General features: G+C 37.0%; 1 protein-coding gene across 2 annotated transcripts in view; it reads left to right on the plus strand.

Annotated features, from left to right (window-relative positions):
• Trhde (thyrotropin releasing hormone degrading enzyme) overlaps window positions 1-18,060 on the plus strand; it is a 388,187-nt gene that overhangs the window by 202,811 nt on the left and 167,316 nt on the right. For both annotated transcript variants that reach the window (XM_021204999.2, XM_029542439.1), the window contains exons 4-5: window positions 6,175-6,329; window positions 9,789-9,902. In XM_021204999.2, coding sequence (XP_021060658.2) covers window positions 6,175-6,329; window positions 9,789-9,902 — 269 coding nt within the window. The remainder of the gene's footprint in view (window positions 1-6,174; window positions 6,330-9,788; window positions 9,903-18,060) is intronic.

The following is an 18,060-nucleotide window of genomic DNA, read 5'->3' on the forward strand; positions in this document are numbered from 1 at the left end:
GTACTATGTCCAGTTTTCTGAGGAACCGCCAGACTGATTTCCAGAGTGGTAGTACAAGCTTGCAATCCCACCAGCAATGGAGGAGTGTTCCTCTTTCTCTGTTGATGTCCATTGGCAGAGTATATTTAATGACCATTGGGGTCTGTCTCTATGGTTGCAGGATCAACCTACATGGTCTTCTTGGTGCAGTACAACAACATTTCATGGTGGTGGACTTTCCCCAGAGTGCAAAAGAAATGTCTAGGCTATCTCAAAGTTTTAAAAATATTTTAAAAAGTGAAAGTGAGAGGCTATTCCAGAAACCGTGGGTGTGTTTGGAGCATGAAAAACAGCGGCCCATTGCAAATGCCTAGACATTTTCATGTAGACAGCATCACAGTTCTTTGTTCATGTGGGTTGTAGCAGGTGACATGTGGTAAGATGAGAAGAGTAAAAGGAAAAAAAAAGACATATTAAGTTAAGTGTCTTCCTCTGATTGTGTTGCTGTAACAAAAATTTTGGGTCACAGTGATAATCTGCTTCTCACAGTTCTCGAATCTGGAAAACACAAGGTACTGGTGTCACTGATGTTTGCTGAGGGATGTGCTCTGAATCTAAGACAATGCCTTGATGCTGTGATCTTCTGGAGAAGTCAGTATCATCACAGAACAGAAGGGATGGGAGAGGCAAAGTTAACCAATCAAGCTTCAGAAAAGGCAGTGCCTGGTGTCCATCCTGCATCTCATGGGATGTGCTTGCCTTAGAATAGATAGAGATGTGGTCTAAGACACAATCATACTTAAAACATGAATTTTCCTTTGCAAATTTTTGTTTTAATTTGGTCAGGATTATGAAATTTGTAAGTGACAAACTGGTGTGCTGTAATGTCAAAAAATGATACACTTGTCAATAATGAACTGATACATGCATCGTCTTAATGAGTTAATAATTTCTAAATTATTCTCCTCTCAACACCATGATAAGGAAGTTTGGGTTATTTTTGTAAATAATGTGAGTTCTGAACTGGGTACAGTGAAATTTAAAATGAACAGGGTTTGGGTGAGACCAGAATGGCATTCAAGCACACAAACATCTTACACAGAAACTCTAAGTGAAGATTCTGAGAAGTTTGTTTTTCCAAGGTCACAATGGCGAGAGAATAACAAAAAGAAAGAAAAGAAAAAGGAAAACAAAACAAAACAAAACAAAAAACCCCAAAACCCCAAATCAAAGTAGCAGTAAGAAGAGGCAGTCCGAGGAACAGGAGAACACATGGCCTTCCTGATGTTTTCTATGAATCAACAATGCAGTTCTCAGAAATGGTAGATTTAAACAAAATTTGAGGAGCATGTCTAAGATTTTGTGGCTTCCCTCGGGGTCATTTTAGCTTAGTGCTGGCATGGTTAGAGGAACTGCAATATACCTGCATCTGGAGGAAAGGAGTGGACCACAATAGACTTTTGTGTTTTTTTTTTAAGCCACCACATTCTCTTTTTAAAAAAGATTTACTTACTTTATGTGTATGAGTACACTGTAGCTGTCTTCAGACACACCAGAAGAGGGCATCAGATCTCATTACAGATGGTTGTGAGGCACCATGTGGTTGCTGGGATTGAACTCAGAACCTCTGGAAGAGCAACCAGTGCTCTTAACCACTGAGCCATCTTTCCAGCCCAAGACACCACATTCTTTAATACATGACTTTCCCCCCTCTATTAACCATAGATTTCTAGATGATAGTTACTATTTGGAAGAACACTATGTATAATTTTATCTAGAACTTTCTTTGAATTTTTAAGTAAACTATCTTCTGAAACGTGAGCTTTCATTTGGGGGGAGGCGAATTAAAAAGTTACAGATGTATATTTTAATGGGTATAGTCTACTTACTTTGCAAAATTAAGGTAACTTAATTCAATATAAGTGAAATAAGCAGAATACTGCTTCAGTTAATAACACTCTTCACAATGTAGCTCCATTGGCTATATTCTGTGTATGACTTGATTCTTTAATATGCACATAACTGTCAGCATAGTGTAACTCTGACTCCAAAATAACTCCTAGCATCATGCTGTAATAGCTTCCAGATTTGTCCCAGCCATTCACTGATCTTTCTCACTAGAGATTAGCTTGAATTTCTAGGAATTTTACATAAATAATGTTAATTATACAGTATGCATTCCTTTAATTTTTAAAAACTCAGTGCACAATTTTGGGGCTCATTCATTCTGTATTCTGCCCCTACATTTCATTTATTTTGTCTACTCATGAGTAGTACTTGGTTGTATGCTATATTACATTTTATTCTTTGCCCGTTGATGGGTTCTGGCCCATTTTTTAGGTGCTGAAAGTTGAGCTTTTATGAGAATTTGTCTGCACATGTCTTTGTGTGAATATATATGCAATGCAGATATTCCTTAATTATGAGGCTATCCTCTGAGGTTCCTCAATTTATGAAGAGTCATTTCAATAGTCCTTTCCATAGTTATTTGACCAATTCTCTAATCCGTTGTAACCACAGTTATATGCGTGGAACCAAATCTGAAAACATTTACATTATCTTTCTTTTATCTCCTCTGTTGTTAATGTTTTCCGACATCTGTACCTAAGAAGCTCCTCATTACTATTTATCCCACTGTGCTCAATCCTTCCCGTCAGTCACTTTAGCTGAATTTGCCCTATTTGTTTAGAGTCCGTGTTTGGTTTACTTGAGACACTATTGTCTAGATTTTGGCGGTTTAATACTTCTGAATGCTAATGTAAAGCCATATGACATCAAAGCCTTATTACGTTGTACCCATCAACAAGTGCTCCCTCATTATTCTTGTTTTTAATCGTGTGTATGTATGGGTGTGTGTATGTATGTATATATGCTTGTATGTATGTAAGAGTATGCATGCTGGTGTAGGTGTCATGTGTAGGAGGTATATGTCAGTGCATGTAGAGGCCAGAGGTCTGCTACTTTGGGGCATCACTCTTCAGGAGGCCACACAACCAATTTTTTTTTCAGATAGGGTTTTTCACTGTGTTCTGGAGGTCACTGTGGGTTGGCCAGCCAGTGGGCCTCAGGAATCCACCTGTCTCTTTTTACCAGCACTGGATTAAAGGCATGCACCACCATAGGTGGTGGGAATGGAACTCGGCTCTCTATGCTTCTATAATAAGTGTTTTTTCAGCTGCATCTGTTTTTATATGGCTCAATAGTCATTTGCAATCCATAAACTGCCCTTCAGTGCATTTTTCCCTTGGATGACAGACTTCTACATGGCACATCTGAGTCATGTGCTTGCAGTCTCCTTTCCAGGTCTTCGGACCTATTGAGCCCCAAGTGAGCTGCTCACTTAGCTGGGAATGAGGACTGGGTTCTACACTGCTCATGAAGATCTATAAAGATGTATAGGATTCAGAATTGGCTTTTCATGCAACAGGATTCATCCTGGAAAAAAATTGTACATAGGTCTGTCTGTTTACACAAGTATGTGATGCTGGGACAGCTTCTGTTGTGGCCGTGTATTAGTGATAGCCAGTGCTGACACACTTTGGATCTGTTATCTAGTTTATTAATATGTAGGCAATGTCTTCAATTATGTAAAGTGAGTGAATTTACCTGTTAGATACTTTCCCTAAGTACTAGTTCTGTGGTATATCTCCCTTATTATATGGTGCCAACCCATCAGCCTCCTTCCTGTTTATCCAAATCATTTGTTACTTCCTTGCCTGAGCACTGCAGTACTTATTATACTCCTTCGAGTTACACTTGCACAGGTCTTCAAATAAACCAGCTGTAAATATTGCTCGCATGCCAGGTGAGGGTGACTAAATTGGAGAGGGATGCTTTGTCCACACCTTCCACACTTATTTAACCTGTAATGTTTATACTGGGATGTATTTCCTCGTGTTTACTAGTCAGAACATTTCTGTATTTTACTTCTTATCTGAACTTCTCTGTACATAAGCACTGTTATGCTGATAGTAAGGACATTGAAGGACAGCCCCAAACAATATTTGCAGGATAGCAATTCTCAGTGTTTGCACATATGACTTCTTTTTGTTATTTAAAATCCTGAGAATGAGCAGATTAACCCATATACCTACTATAATCCTAGTCACCATTTGAAGCCCAATAAATAACATTTTTAAGAATCTCCCATACATATATACTTATATTCTCTCATAGTATTTTAAATATATATTTTATATGTTATTGTTTTCATACTGTTATTATGAGTTTAATAAGTAGTGGAATTTGAGAGATATGTTTGACCTACTTTAATACATATTTCAGATTTCAGAACATCACCAGTACTGAACAGATATTTGTGAATTCAAAAAAAAAAAAACAATTCGATGCTATGACCAATCTCTTCAATTGTTTGTTGTGAAATATTTAAAGCATATATAAAAGGATGAATACTATTATGCTAATATCAATGTACTCGTCACCAGCTTTAAAATATTGATATGAAGACATTAATTCCTTGTGTGGCTGTCCTACAATCTTTTTCTCTTCCTTTCGCCGCAGTTGCAACTGTGACCTTAAAGTTAGTGTCTTTATTATCAGTTCCTGTGTGTGTGTGCATGGAAATTTTCTATTGTTATCTTTTTCCTGCATGTGAGAAGATGTGTATACACTATAAAGAACTATTTTTGAATGTTTTGCCTATGAGAAGATATGCATACATTAGGCAGTATTATTCTGAATGTTTCTAATGAGTATAGGGGTCGTTTTATACCTTCTTTCTTTGTTCTTATGTTCCTCAGATTATCTGTGTTGATGCCTGAAATGGTAGAGCCCAGTGTGGAGATCGCTTATTTTAATTGCTATGTAGTATTCCATTATGAAATGTTTTTATACCTTGTTGGTGTATTATTTTGGTGAAAAGTCATATAAGCATATAAATTCCCTTTTCACCTTTTGAAACAATACTGTATTGAACATTCTCATACAATTTGCTGGTAGCCTTGGAACACATTACTCCATTACTGAGCTGGATTTCCATTTTGGAGTGAGGGCGTTTATTGTCATTAAGAGCACATGTATAAGAGCCATGGTTCAAACCCTTCTTGGCTGCCACTTTCAGTATGCAGTGAGCACCAGCCATTTCTACTCTCAGTGTGTGTGCTTTACCTCAGCCCTTGACATCAAGCAGTGAACATGGCATTGGTCTTTTTGGCCCTAGTCTGTCCGGTCAGAGCCAATCCCTAGCTGCTGCTGCTACTTTTGGAGCCAGAGACCAGCAGGTCCATAGATTCTCATAACAACCACTTTGCATTTGGGTTCCATTTCTGATCCACTGAGAGGCTTATATTTTGAGCCCGAAGATTAGTGGTCTTTTAAAATATTTTATTTACCATTGCTTTGAGTCTGGTGCAGGGGGAGTGAGTGAAACATGAACTTCTTTTCTCTCCATAATCAGAAGTTGATAATACCTGGATGACCTTTTAAAATAAGCACATATTTTTAGATCTGTCTAATCATGGATTTTTTTTTTTTTTTGAGCTGGAAGACATTTTAAAGAAAAGGCCAATAACTTTACTTTATAGCTGAGGGAATTGTGGTCCTGAGAACCTAAGTGATTTACTGATGTCACATCTGTAGTTGATGGTGGCAAGCCCAGGCTGAAGCCCATAGGTCTCCTCTATTCTACCTTTGCAACTGCATCCACTGTCATGCTTTTCTCTATAAGCTAAGATTAAATATAGTGTTCTATTTTGACAGGAACAGAAGAACACACAGGAATTTAAGAAATTAGAAAAAAACTGACACCTTATCTTAAAACTAGTTTGAAATGTTTTCTATGAGATAGAGTTGAAACAGAGTGATAATACACGTGCTTCTGTACTGGGCTGAATATATTTTCATTAGAAGTCAGAATGCCTTTGACTCTGGGTTCCTGCTGCATTTGGCTTCCTTGGCTTTTCTGAAATTTATAAGGATGGGCTCATCAATAATGTTGTGTATACTTTCAGCACCCTGGAGTGTTGGGCCCGATATGAAGTGTGATGTATCTCCAGCATCGATAGAGATAGCCCATATTTCTACTGTCATATAGACGTGGCTGATTGTTTAATATAAGAAAAAGTAATAAAGAACAAGTACTCCTTCTTATTTTAGGATTTCTGAACTTTTTAAGTTGTGAAATTTAGGATCCAGTGTCATTAAAAACCTTTGGAACTTTTTTTATTTTGTTTCTAGATCTTTTAGCTGTGCCTAAGCATCCTTATGCTGCTATGGAGAACTGGGGACTAAGTATTTTTGTGGAACAAAGAATACTGCTGGATCCCAGTGTGTCATCTATTTCTTATTTGCTGGATGTCACCATGGTCATTGTTCATGAAATATGTCACCAGGTACGGGAAGAGGAACAGGTGTAAGTATAATGTGAAATTGTCTGAAATGTGGGGTGACTTCAGACATCCAGATGAGGAGCTTGGTTTGTATCCTCCCATCTATGTCTTATACGAAGCTCTGTGCAGTTTCTGAGCGCATGGCATATCATTTTTCTCAGACGATAAGGTAAGCACACATATACAAACTGATGGTATCGAGTAAGCAACTGTCACTGGGTTGAGTTGAAACGTGTGATGGAGTGCCTGCCCCTTTAGAGTCCCTGTGTAGCTGCTGATCAGCTGCGCTTCCATTTCTTTGATTATTACTGTGTCCATATGGTAAGTGCAGTGAGGGAAATGATTTATTGCGTTTTGGAGAGATGTAGGTGAATTTTGTGTATCAGTCAGAATTTGCTTTCGCCAAAATCTGCTTTTTACTCTTCTTTCCTGGTCACATAGACACGTAGGAAGTCTTTCACTAATTCAGCTTACAGACTCTCTGTTCTCAAATGCATGATTTTTTTTTAACTTGGTATAGTGAGAAATCCATATGTAAATTGGACAACTTCATAGTGAAGCTAAAAGTCAAAATTAATCTCATTTTGACTTTATGATATTTCTTACTCATGGAAGGTAGTTACATAAGAGTTTGCAACACTTGTTAGATCATGAATTTAGTGAAGGAAAAAGTCATTGAAATCAGACATTGTTAACAGAAAGCAAGCAATGCCCATCCTACTTGCTAGATCTTTGGGTGCCATTTATGCTTGAACTCCAGAACTCTCAGTGTGGTGCAATTTGGCATTGTATACTATAAACTGCAAATCCCTTAAAAATCCAGAAAAACTGAAAAAAAAAAAAAAGAGTCACTTGGCAACTGCTGGTAGGGAAAAAGGTGAGCAGTTAAATGGTTATAAATGAACCTGATTTAATGAGGTCTACACTGAGTGACTATTTGCCTGAATATCTTTTCCTGTCACAGTGAACAAGTGAGAGAATTGTACCTTTGTGCTCAGTAAGCCAGACATGCTTCTGACCTCAGGTTACAGAATCACTTCTGCAGGAGTAACTGGGGTCCTTCAGTGCTAGGTTGTTTTCCCCCTTGACCTATAGTTCTAAGGCAAATGTAATTTCCTTTTGGCAAATTTCTGTACATGATATTAGATACAGTTACATTTAGCCAAGGCACAGTGATAGTCCTGGAATTGTTCAGGGCTCTTTATTTCCTACAGTTCCTATTGTATGTTAATTTCCTGTGCTACCTCAGTGGTAGAGGCCACTTGCCATGAAGAAATGAAACAGAAGCTAGGAGAAATATCTCTCACGATTTTCACTGTGATTGTCACATGGGATTTGTCTATTATCCCCTCAAAACTATTTGTTGTCACAATTCTGAAGACAGGTTGTCAATTTGAAAGAGAAACATGTATTCTGTATAAAGTAGAAAAAATGCAAATTAAAGGCTGTATAGCCATTACCATATTTGGAACAATTTCTTATTTGTATTTGAATTAGAGATTATTTAAAGGAAATGACATTTTATTTATTAACATTAACACACTTGGTCAGGTCCCCAAGCTATCCTTGTAATTTTCTATCAAGATTGTTTCATTCTTCCTTCTGCCTGATCAACCAGAGTCCAGCTTTCCATGCCTCTGCTTCTCAGAGAACATATTCCCACCACACAGAATCCACACACCGTGCCTTACTCACATCTGCTGTTTGCCTAGAATCTTCTTGCCCAGGGCTATCTCATGGCTGGCTCCTTATTATTAAAAGTTCCAGCTCAATTGTCAACTGTGGAGAGAATGATTTTACTTCTCCAATTACAAGCACTTCCATCTCCATCCTTCTATCTTGTGAAGATTTGAATTTATGCTGTTCCTTGTTATTTTTAAAGTTATTTATCATGCATAATAATTGTCACCGGTAGGAAAATGGACATTCTCTATGTTTTCTTCATTGAATTTCAAGTCTTTTTAAATGTTCATGGCATGTAATATATTTTTGATAAAAAAATAAAGGTTCCAGTGTAGTGTATTGTTATTTAATCAAAATACCAATGAAAACCTTTGAATATCAGATTTTATCAGATATTACTTGCTAAGTTTCTGTTTATCATGAGCATCTAGCATGGAGGATCGTCAGAACCTTTGGCTGGATTCATTAGTCAATATGAGCTCATTGTCTCTGTGTCAGAGAGAGAGAGACATCCTTCATCATCTCATGATGAACTGCTTACCACCTCCCCAGGCAGCACTTTTGAACCACCAGCTAGAGTCTTTTGCATCTTCAGCAGATACTGTCTATTCTGAATTTCCACTCATTTATCTCAGTCTGTCTCTGTAATGTCAAAAGAATTGAGTCTTTCCTTCTATACAATAGACCCTTTGATCTCTGAAGTCAGTTGTCATCAGGTTTGATTCCTGGATCATTTCTATACCAACTTAAGTACACACATTGGGTTCCTTGTCTGCTAGTTTGTTCTTCACTGAGCACATTCATAAAGTTCTAGTGTTAGAGGCTGGAGAGATGGCTCAGTGGTTAAGAGGTCCTGAGTTCATTGCCAGAGGCCCTGAGTTCAATGTCCAGCAACTGTATGGTGGCTCACAATCATCTACAATGTGACCTAATTCCATTTTCTGGCATGCAGGTTTATATGTAGATAGAGCATTCATATACATAAAATAAATAAATAAATCTTTTCTAAAGTTAATTATTTTATTTATTTACCTTCCAGACATTGCCCCCTCTCCCGGTTCTTCTTCCCAGTTCTTCGTTCCATTTCCCCTTCCCTTTGCCTCTGAGAGGGTGATCCTCCCCCTGGAGCATCCCCCTTCTCTAGGGGCTCAAGTCTGTACAGCACATCCTCTCCAACTGAGGACAGACAAGTCCTTTGCTACATATGTGCCTGGGGTATGTCAGACCAGCCCTTGTATGCTCTTTAATTGGTGGCTAAGTCTCTGCGAGGTCCTAGGTGCACAGGTTAGTTGAGACAGTTGATCTTCCTATGGATTGTCATCCCCTTTAGTTTCTTCCATCCTTCTCCTAACTCTTCCATAGGGGTCCCTGACCACAGTCTAATGGTTGGCTGCATGTGCACGTGTCTCAGTAAGCTCCTGGTAGAGCCTCTCAGAGGACAGCCATGCTAGGGTCTTGTCTGCAAGCACAGCATGGTGTCAGTAATAGTGTCAGGGTTTGCACTCCTCCTGCCCCCATGAAATGGATCCCAAGTTAGTCCCATCACCGGACAGCCTTAAGAAAAGACTAGTGTTATTTAAGAAGTCATGTTAATAACTTCAGTCTTGCCATAGTACATTTTCAGATAACAGAACCATTTTGGGAATGACTTCCAGTTATGATAATCACAGTTTAGTCCATTCGCTTTTAGATAAAATCACTTTGAGATAGATGATGCCTTTTTTTTCCTTTTTTTTCTTTTTTTCTTTTTCCTGATGTCTATTCCTTTTGTCCCTGCAGTGGTTTGGTGACCTTGTGACTCCAGTTTGGTGGGAAGATGTGTGGCTGAAGGAAGGCTTTGCTCACTACTTTGAATTTGTGGGTACAGACTACCTCTACCCTGCCTGGAACATGGTAAGTGACCTTTTTCTCTAATCCTATGGAGTTTCCAGGAAAAGAGTGAGGTGCTGTGTGCTGAGTTTACGCCACCACTAGAGGTATCTCAAAACACCAGTCAGTATATGAATGGGATCTTTTGCAAATATAGGAAAACTAGTCAGAATTTAAATGTGAGAGTTTCAAAAGTTATCCTTTTGTTGAAAAATTAAACAAAATCCTACTTGTCCTATATTGACTTCAAAATATAAAAATGTATCTAATTGGAAACATTTTAGATTGAAGGATTTTATAATATAAACGAATTATCCTTAAAAAGGAGAAGTTTACTGTAATTGATAAGTGAGATTTTAGGTATATAAAGTATTTTAAAATAAAGAAAAATACAGAGACAACATTGCTTCCAAGACATGAAATATACTGATCAGATAAAATATTATGATATATCATTTCTACATTTTAGAATTAGGTAACTTTATAAGATATCTGTGACTTTACCTATAACATTGTACATATTGTGCATATGCTCTAGGACTGTTCATAACTATGAATCCAAAATAAGCTTCTTTGTCTTCACACTGTGATGTTTTAAATCTGCCCAGGATAAAGAGAGGATACTGTTATGTTTTTTACATTAGTTTTCCATTTTAGATAAGCTTCCATTTTACCTATAGTTAACTATGTTGCTATTAAGTCAAACCTAGAGCATATATTGTTTTAGAGGTCAATATTAAGATAAAATTGAAACTTATTTTACTTGAAATGAGTACATTGACTAAAGTTTTAGTGTACCAACATTTAACTTTTAAAGGCTCAAATTTAACTTACGATATGCTTATACCTATACTTAGATATTCACATACATGTATATACACATATATATTTGCATCTATCACTACAGAAATTTCTTCACATTCAATGTAAACAATAGTCTTATTTTGAAGTTTATTTTACATTCATGAAATTATTATTTTGACTTGTGCCCTAGATATAGCTATCACTTCAGAAAGGATTTTTACAGTCATTATATTATTTTGAGATGAATGAACTTAACATAAGACTTACTCATTTAGCACATTGTTAGTGTGGAGCCTATTGCCAGCTGAAGGCACAGTGGTGTACCATCAATCCTATGATTTGCTCTTTGACTTACTCTTCTTTCATAACTGAAAGAAAGCATGTATCCTTTGTCTAACACCATTCAACCTCCTTCCCCCTGCTTCTGCCAAACCACAAACTCAAATTCCATAAATTCCACAATTTTAGATTTTGCATATCCTTTAAACTATGAAGCATTAACCTGTACCTGGTTTGTTTCACTTAGCATAATGTGTTGGTCCACTTATGTTGTCATAAATGGCAGGATTTTCTTCCGGTTTAAAGGCTGAATCTCCCATCATATATTCAACCACATTTTCCTTGTACATCTATATTTCCTTATAAATCCATCAGTGATCACTTTGAGTTCATGTTCTCATACGTTCTCATACATGTTCTCTTGTGACCTTTAGGTGATTATCTAATTGTCACTCTTTTATATATGATTATGTATAAGCATGGAGACCATGATTAACTCCAAAATTATCTGAAAGCAGTACATTTTCTACCACAAATTCAGCTGACTCCTGTTGAGAAAAGAAGTTAACTTCTTAGAGAAAAATTTATAATAGTAGTGTTGTGTCAATGGGCTTTAATTATATGCATGCACTTCTCCCCATATTTTACATATGCAGCATGTTAATATGTCTAGTTATGTATTTATGATGCAATGAAAAATAATGTCACTTGAAGCATTTCATCATAACATCGAAATAAATTAGAACTGCAGTTAATGCTGGCTGTTGTGGCTTCATTGAAGAATGCATGTTTATCATGCTATTCAGTGGTAGCACGCTCACCTAGAAGGCACAAGGCCTTTTGTTTGGTCTTCAAAAGTGAAAATAAAGAAGTATATAAAGAAAATGCTCTTAAAGAACTTTGAATTAAAGTTACCACTATTGTATAGTATTGTTAGAAGTATTCATGAACAAATGTCAAATTTTAAAATGTAAATGTTTAAGATTATTAAAACATCTCAAAAAGTATCTTTTGTATTTTAGATGACTTTAAACCAGCTTTAAAAAAATTTCATTACATGGTGGATTATTACCAATTTATAATTTCATTATGTCTCTATATTAAAATATGTTCTTATTACAAATGACATGTCGCCCATATAGGTAAGGCTTTTTAAAAATCTCATTCAACTGCTTGTAATAAAATCTTCTCTATTCATCATTATGAAATGTACATCTTAGATTAAAAAGTAATCAGCAGAATTGTACGTGAGATGAAAACAGATAGATTCTGATGGTTTTAATCATGGCCCCATAGCCTCGGTTTCAATGTCCTTAGATTTTGTCTTGAATTGTTTTTGTGTGTTTTATTAGCTAATTTATAAATGCTATGTCTTAATGCAGAAGATTTTTCCAAGAGGTTTTGAAAATGAATATAAAGTATAAGTGACTTATTTGGGACCTTTGTCCTTTCATAGATTATGTAGTGGAAACACAGGAAGCTTGAGGTATTGAAATTTAAAATTTTATTTATTGTGTCAATACATAATAGTGACTTGCAAATTAATAATGGCACAATTACAGTGAATCAAAAATTCACACTCTCAAACTGAGAATTGAAAAAAGCTCCATTAACCTTAATATGGAGATTAATAATCAGCAGAAACAAATGTTTCTTCATTTTCAGTTTTAACAAGTGCAAAAGACTTTCTGATCTTTGGTAGCTTTTTATTTGCAGGAGTTAAGTTTTTAATGAAATACTCCAATATGCAAAACTCACAAAACCCACAATAAGGAAGTCTATGTTTAGACTGCCCTTCCATAAAACATTAATATCTTCAGTGAAAATAAAATTTCCAGAATAACTTACCCACACGAATAAGATAGAATGTCAAGTGTCAGTATGGCTGTGCCAGCAATATTTTTCATAGTGGCATCAGCAAAAGAGTGAAAGAAATACTCCACAGAATAAGAGGGATGGCCGTGTCAGCAACATCTCGCTACTGTGGTATTCCACAAGCTCCTCTGTGAGTGTGTGTCTGGGGCTGCACTGGACCTGAGCTGAAAATGGAAAAGCCAGAAGCCAGGCTCATGTCAGGAGTAAAGACACTGAAAAAGTTGACCTTGTTTTTATGTCAAATCTCGAAAAAAACAAACAAACAACAACAACAAAACAGTGCTTTGGATAATTTTTAGACACGAGGACTCAAACCATATGATAGAATTCCAGTTTGCTAGGAACATTCCTATAACAACATGCCTCGCATGGAACAGCAATAAAGAACCTCAGAATTATGTGGTCTTGTTAAGCAGCTCTTATTCCAATTGGGGTTGATGTCCACGCTCAGCTAACAGTTGCTTAGAAGAATTGTAGATTGTGATTATTGGAGTGGCCAGGTATTTTCAGAGCCAGTAGTCAGTACTAAAGCAATCAGCGTTTACATTACATCTACTACACTGAATTAAAAAAAGCTACACTATCTGTCTGCCACTGGTGAACATGCCTGAATTTAGCATTTTATAGACATGAGTTCTTATGGGTAGTATGATGTCAGGTCAGGAGAAAGGACTTAAGTCCTCATTTGAAATATGAGACAATTGTACCAAGCACACTTCCATAGTTTTTTGTACTTTTTTTTTTTTTTTTTTGTATGTGAGGGCTTTATAATGAATGAACTGTCACCAGTTCATTCCTAATGATGTGACCTTTAATATGGTTCCTCAGGTTGTGGTAACAACCAAACATAAAGTTATTTCTGATACACAGGATACCTGCTATGCAACCCACATGTTGACCCCTAGGGGTTACGACCCACAGGTTGAGAAACCCTGCATTTTACAAATGTGAGAAGACATCATGGTTTTTAAAAGAGATCCCACCATTAGCAAGATGCACAGCTTATTGATGGCGGAGATTTACATGAGCTATCCAGAGAGTAGCAAAGAAGCTATCCACATTCCATGTCTGGACTTATTCATACCAAACTGATTTTCACCTATTCTGCCAATTTCAGTAATGTGAAACTTATCAAGCACAAGTGACACAACCTTCAGAAGCAACTTCTTTTAGCTATGGCTAAGGTTATATTTTCTGGGGTAAATTTTCCTTTTGCTGCTTGATGTAATTTTGTCTTGACTACTGGGGACATTATTGGATGATCTAAGCTCCAGTTTGGTATTGATGAATGTTTACAACAAATCCTATTTTGATGGGAATTTAGCTTAGTGGTAGAGCTCTTGCTTAGCAGGTACCATGGCCTTACCTTGATCCCTGTACTTAAGGGAAAAAGAATAATTATGTTTTCTTAGAAGGGACAAAAGGAGACACTGACATATACTTAACATTCTTCAATACCTCTTGATTACTTTCATTCGAAAACATGTCCATGGTAACATAATTTTAATTCTGGAATAGGGGTATAGTAAATCTTCTATGAGGAATCTCTTATTTATGGATTAGACTCTGAGGTGGATCAAATCATTCCCCTAAGTATATTATATAGTTTCTCATGATGATTGCTTTAAATGGTTTGTAGTCAACAGCTTTAGTCTCATGGCACTCTCTAAGAATGTACTTCACCTATGACTATTATCCACAATCTCTTTTTGGTTTATTAAAGAAATAAAGCTGACACATAGCCTCTTATATCAGTAAGCTTAAAGTTACACACTGATAAAGCACACAGATTGTGAATTTTCCCTATTTTTAAAGAACACTAGGCATGAAAAATTAATGTAGATTAATCAACTAGACTTCATTATGCTAAATACTTAGAGTATCTGAAGTGTATTGCCTAAAGCATTCATAAATGTCCCCAGTTGTCTCGGTCACAGGCAGAACTGAAGTAAGAAAAACAGACTCTGCTATGAGGCTAGTATTAATGAATGTAACAAAATGATTCTCCCATTTTAAATAATTGTGTTTTCATTTGAAAAGAAAGAGAAAAACCTTCGCAGTCTGCAACATTGAGCTTATTGAGTCTTTTTTTTTTTTAAATTTAAACATAGGTACATATCTCTTAATCATTTTAACCAGTAAAGGTTTCTCTGATAGTCAAAGAGGAATAAATGAAGAAAAAAGAATTTGATGGAGGCTGGTATTTTACTTGCTCAGTGAGCGCTTCATTTGTTATGCCCGTGTGACTTGATAGCTATATGGAAAATGCTGTAACATCTTTTAGAAAGATATTTAAGATGCATCCAATGAGAGTTGGCATACTGCCACGCTATTGCTTGTCATTCAGCAGAATAAAGATATATTCACCTAGTAGCATTATGGGACAAGAGATAGGCTAATAGGAATACAAGTTTTAGAATCTTAATTTATAAATACTGAATATCAAGTAAATATACATATGAACACACTTAATTCTGTCTATATTTGTGTTTGTGTGTTATGGTCAAAGTCCACATATGACTTGATTAAGTCCAATTAATCAGAAGTAGGAATGAGAAGGTGATCCAATTGTTTATATTTGGGTGATATTTTAATCTCGAGTGACTCTAAATATTCAATACTTTAAAGAGTTTCTAGCAAGTCTCAAGGTTCTGCATCATATTTTCTTCCATACAATATATTTTGATTATGTTTTCTCATTTCCCAGCTCCTTGCAGACTTTCCCCACTTCCCCACCCACCAAAATCAAGACCCCTTATTGTTCTTTCTTATTAGAAAACAAGCAGACATATAAAAGAACAATCAGGCCAGAATAGGGTAAAACAAGAAAAAAAAAAATGAAGCCAAATGAAAAAAAGAAGAAACATACACAGATACTGACACATATATTTTTACACACAGAAAACCTACAAGAAATAGAAAAAAATGATATATAATGAAAGATCAGCAAGATTAAAAATAAAATGCCCAGACAAAGCATTTTATAAGACAAAATAATTCCTGAAATACCTTTGAGTTCTTTTTTTATGTTGGCCTGCCCTTAAGTGTGTTCTATACGCTCAGTGAGACTGCTTTGGAGGAAATGAAATTTTTATTCCTTTGGGAGTGGGGCGGTGTTCTTTTGATCCTTAAAAACTTAACAATGACATTTGCATTGAAAGACCAGAGAATGAGCAGGAGTGCATATTTGAGTATCTTGGAGTCTTAATCTTCAAAACAGGCCTGTTTTGTGCATCTCCTTCACCCTCCCCTTAACTATAGGCAAGCAGCCATTAGAAGAACAATAGCTCCTGTACTGGGAGCCATGCCTCTCTATTCTGGGAGAGAAGGTTTTGCTTGTCCCTTAGCATTAGTGATAGCAATGTTCATCATTTGTGGCTAATGGGTTTGTTGCAAAGAGGAGTCAGAGTGTCAGGGAAAACAGCAAATGTGAACTAGAATCCTACAAGTGTCATATCTGAATCAGCATTGGTGCACAGATGTCCCGATGTCCTATGCACCCAAGAGTAGACCACACCTTAAAGGAGCCCAAATGAAGACAGTCTAGAAACAATGTCAGTGTTGAGAGCAAATCTGACACTTGGACCCAAACCAGTAGTGGATATAGAGAAGTTAAGAATTTCTACTGAGTACTGGTTAAAATGGTGTCTTTCTCATTGCCTTACAAAGAGCGCTCGTTGTGACTATAATAAGAAAATGTGCTCATAACCCCCACTTCAGGTCTCCCTCTTTGTTATTACAGGAACATCTGTCAGTAGAGTTCTTTGACACTTGATAGAAGTGTCAGGAAGGTCACTCAACTGTTAATGCTTGAAGGATATTAACTGGCTTAACTTTATGGCCTTACTACACTTATTTATTTGACTGTCTGTCTGTTTATACATCTGGACCCAGTTTTTCCTCCCTCCTCTTTCTCGGTCCCTTTCCTTCCAACACCTACAGTCCTCCTCCATTTCCTTCAGAAAAGGGCAGTCCTCTCATGGATATGAATCTGCAATGGCATATCAAGTTGCACCTCTTCTCCTAGGAAGCCTGGACAAGGCAACCTAGTAGGAAGAAAGGGTCCTAAAAGTAGGCAGCAGAGTCAGAGAGACAGCCCCTGCTCCCACTCTTAGGAGTCCCAAAGAAGACCAAAGAAGACCAAGCTGCACAACTGTAATACATACGCAGAGGGCCTAAGTCCATTCCCATACAGGCTCCCTGGTTGGTAGTTCCTTCTCTGTAAGCCCCTAGGAGCCCAGGTACATTGATCCTGTAGGTTTTCTTCTGGGGTCCTACAATCCTTTCTTCTTCCATAGCATTCCCTAAGCTTCACCTCACGTGTGGCTGTGGTTCTCTGCATCTATTTCCATCAACTGCTTGGTGAAGCCTCTCTGATGGCAATTGGGTTAGACACTAGGGTATAGTGGAACATCATTAGGAATCATTTCATTGACTGTTTTTGTTTGTTTGTTTCTTTGTTTGTTTGTTTTGGTTCTATATTCGGTCTCTGGGCTATCCAACCTCTATTTCCTAGCCCTCTAGGCAGTGTCCGGGTGGGCTATCTCTCATCGAATGGGTCTTAAATTGGACCAGTCATCGGATGGCTACTTCTACAATTTCTGAGCTACTTTGACCCCCAGGGGGGAAAAATTGTAGATTGAAGGAATTTAGATGTAATTGAAATATAACTAATTTCACTTAATAAGTAGTGAGTATTAAGTAAATTTCAGTTGAAATCACTTATTAAGTAGATATTAGCCGTGAAGTAAATGATAACCATGATATATTTCACAGATCCAGAGAAGCTAAGGAACAAGGAGGGGGAGTTCAATGGGAGGTTTTGTGTGTGTGTGTGTGTGTGTGTGTGTGAATCTCACTGTGATGGGGAAAGAAAAGAAACATTGCAGGTGGATGGGGAAGTGGGCCTGGATCTGGAATGGAAATGGGAAAAGGAGAGATCAAGGTTGGGGAGGACGAAGGGAGAGAATAGTGGGAGAGACAACTGGAGCTGGGATGTCTCTGGGATGAGCTAGAGACCCAGCGCAATGGGAAATCCATTCTGGCTAAGACTCCTAGCAATGGGAGATATGGAGCCTGAACTGACCATGTTCTGCAACTAGACTTTAATACATTATTCTTTACTTTTGTTTACATTTACTTATAGTTTCAAAAATAAAACTTTGACCTTGCTTAAGTGATTAAAGGTTTCCTTAGAGAAACTTCAGTGTTACCCGTGTGTGTG

The sequence above is a fragment of the Mus pahari genome, chromosome 9 (genome assembly GCF_900095145.1).
Source record: "Mus pahari chromosome 9, PAHARI_EIJ_v1.1, whole genome shotgun sequence".
In the NCBI taxonomy this organism is placed as follows: domain Eukaryota; kingdom Metazoa; phylum Chordata; class Mammalia; order Rodentia; family Muridae; genus Mus; species Mus pahari.